This window comes from Trypanosoma equiperdum (assembly GCF_001457755.1).
Source record: "Trypanosoma equiperdum strain OVI genome assembly, contig: ctg_961, whole genome shotgun sequence".
NCBI classification, from domain to species: domain Eukaryota; phylum Euglenozoa; class Kinetoplastea; order Trypanosomatida; family Trypanosomatidae; genus Trypanosoma; species Trypanosoma equiperdum.
The window spans coordinates 1-2921 of record NW_027124933.1 but is presented as its reverse complement, the minus strand read 5'-3'; the positions used below and the strand labels follow the sequence as shown (position 1 = coordinate 2921).

At 47.3% G+C, this 2921-nt stretch overlaps 1 protein-coding gene and 1 pseudogene across 2 annotated transcripts; both read left to right on the top strand.

Moving 5' to 3' along the window:
* Positions 1-787: 787 nt before the first annotated feature.
* TEOVI_000810100 (uncharacterized protein) lies at positions 788-1300 on the top strand (the record flags this gene model as incomplete). The annotated part of the gene is made up of 1 exon (XM_067227380.1): positions 788-1300. The coding sequence occupies one exon, from the start codon at positions 788-790 to the stop codon at positions 1298-1300; it is 513 nt and encodes a 170-aa protein (XP_067083481.1).
* Positions 1301-1555: 255 nt separating this feature from the next.
* Positions 1556-2920, top strand: TEOVI_000810000:pseudogene (annotated as a pseudogene). The gene has a single exon. A coding segment is annotated over exon 1 (1365 nt).
* Position 2921: the final 1 nt, after the last annotated feature.

Below are 2921 nucleotides of genomic sequence, written 5' to 3'. Positions count from 1 at the left end.
GCAGGCCATGTGGGGTTGCTAAGTTATCTGCAGAAGAATCGTCAGCAGCTGAAAAATAAGGAAAGAAAAAATGATACAACGTAATACACCACCATACAGCAAAGCACACAATGGGATAAAAGATTGTGTTCCATGTTGCACTCAAAGGTTGATGCAACAGCTGATATAATGTTGACTGTTACTTTCGTTCTGCTAAAAGATCCTCATGTTAAACAATTAATCAAACCAGTGGAATTTCATCAACTGAATGTGGGGTTTAATGCTATTAAAAAATAAAGAAAAAATTTAATAGAGGAAAATTGGTTAAAGTGACTTAAAATGTTATAAAGGTTTGAAAAATGACAGTTAAGCTCCAAAATAAGGGGCTCGTAATAAAAAGGCGCAAATTTTTCTACGCCACACCAGCGGGATCAAAACATCAAAGCTTGCCGGCACACCTGTTTTATAGGCTGACCAAATCCGTCTCCAGTACCGCGAATGATTCGTAAATAGAACGGGTACCGCAGAACCTAACAGTGGCAGAGAACGCAGGACTGCTACGAAGATAATGCGAATCTAACAATGACAATTCGAAAGATGTCCGAATACTGCTGCATATTCCTTACAAAAACGTTATTCCGCCGCAGCCAATTGACAGGCTGCAGGCAGTCCTCGCCGAAACCTCTAGCAGCGGCGACAATAACCAGTGCTCACGTAAAAATTTAAAACAATTTGATTTTACCTCACCACGCAACGCTTTCACCATACTCAAGCTAAGGGCGCCGACTACAAAAAAGTTCAACAGGAAATGGCAGCAGGACTAGGTTTTCACCAACCTACAGTATTTTTACTGCCAACAGCAACACTAAATCACGCAAGGAAATCGACACCACCGGCAGACGCGAAAGCCATTGACTTTTGCACGGAAGCTGAGTATGGGGAGGAGATAATCAATAAGCTAAAAAGTCGGGTAAACACTGGCACGGCGACCCTCAGAACCCTAGCAGATGACGCGGCAACCTGCAAACCAGCAACCACCAGATACGCCCATCAACCCGAAGGGTTAGCTTTTGAAACACTAGCAGCACTAGCACAACCTCGGCTAAAACTACAAGCCCAAACAATCAAAGACGCCATCCAAGTTCAGGTCAATGCGATAACACTGCTCAGCAAACGCAAGGCGGAGCTGCCAACTTTATACGCAGCAGACGCGGCAACCCACACAGCAGGCACCACAGGCGAGGCGACAACGGACAGCCACAGTGTGACAGAACAGCAGAGCGCCAAGCACAGCGGCAGCAGCAACACACACGTCCCTTAAAAAGGGAGGCTAGGCGCACATCGCCAGCCCTCAAAAGCAAGGAGAAAAGCACAAGCACAACTCGTCGTGCGGAACCAACCTTAACTGTCAATCCACAACATAACAAAAGAAAGTGCCCCGATGATCTTGCACTTATAAACGAAAACTTACAAAAAACCCAAGGTAGACCAACACATAAAACGCATGCCTCTAGGTGTGTTCAATAAGCTCGGCCGAAGCGGCTCCAACAAAAGGGGCCAGCACATAACAGCAGCGCTGACAATTCTAATGGCGTCAGCACTGGCCACAACGGCAGCCACGGATTTACACCCGGAGACACCAGCAGTCACCGAAGCTTGTCACGCTGCCGACTATCTAGCTGCGCTCAGCACAAACGCGCTAGGATTGCTAACAAAGGCAACGACGGCGGCGACGCAAGCAAGCGAAAAAGCAGCAAAATTAACCGCCGTAGCAGCCGCTACACAGGGCGCCAACGCACTAGCAGCACGAATACTATCAGCGACGCTGGCGGCAAGAGCACATGAAACTTTAGCGGAGATAGGACAAAACCAGCAAACAATAATACAGGGCGCTACAGCAGCAGCCCAGCTCAGCGGAACAATGGAAGCGCTAGACGAACTTCAAACCACCAAAATAGCACACAGCGGGTCGACGGCAACCCTAGCAACACAATCGAACGGCGGTTACCTGGTAGTCAAACCTACTGTCACGGCCAGAGAACACGGCGCATGCTATAAAACAGAGAAGGAACGGGAGACTGCAAGCGGACCCAAAGCAAAGACGCAGGCAGGAACACAAAGTCTAACTCTCATAACTCTAACACCAACAACACCGGACAACAGCCAGCCAAACAAGCCACTCACAATGTGCTGGGCCGCCGCGGATACGAGCAGTTACACCGGGGCCAACTGCGCTAGCGGCCAAAGCACAGCACCAGTCATCGTAGGCGCCGACGTTTTTACCAAGAGCACGATCACAATAAACAGAGACACAACAAACACGGACGCAGAGTACAAACCAAGCAACGGTCAGACAACAGTTCCGACACAGGCAACACTCACCCGAAAGCTCAGAGCGATAGCAGAGCTAGAAAAAGCGGCCGGCAAGCTGACGAAATTAGCAATCAGCCTAGACCTGAAATCAATAATAACAAGTCCAACGCTCAAAGAGAAAATAGCGAAAGCCATAGACGGCGAAAAAGCGAAGTACGCCGATGCCACGAAAAACAAAGTGGATAACTTACTAAAGGAAGTCATCGGTGAAAATGCCGAGGAACTGAAAAACACTGTAGAGAAGTCGCTTGATGAACTAACACCACCCAAAGCCGCTGTCGGAGGAAATGGCGACAGACAGCTAAAAGCAATAACATCGCCACAAGAAATCGCAGATGCGGCAATCTATTACAGTGTTAGAAGCTTTGTTGAGGAACAGGAAGAAAAGAAGAAAAGTTTAACAACCTCCTCTTGCCCAACCAAAACAGAAAAACCAGAAGAACCGAAAAAATCAGCAGACGAATGCAAAAAGCATAAAACAAGCGAAGATTGTAAAAAGGAAAAAGGTTGCGATTTTGATGATAAAAAAGAGCCAAAATGCTTTCCAAAAGCTGAAACTGAAAAGAAAG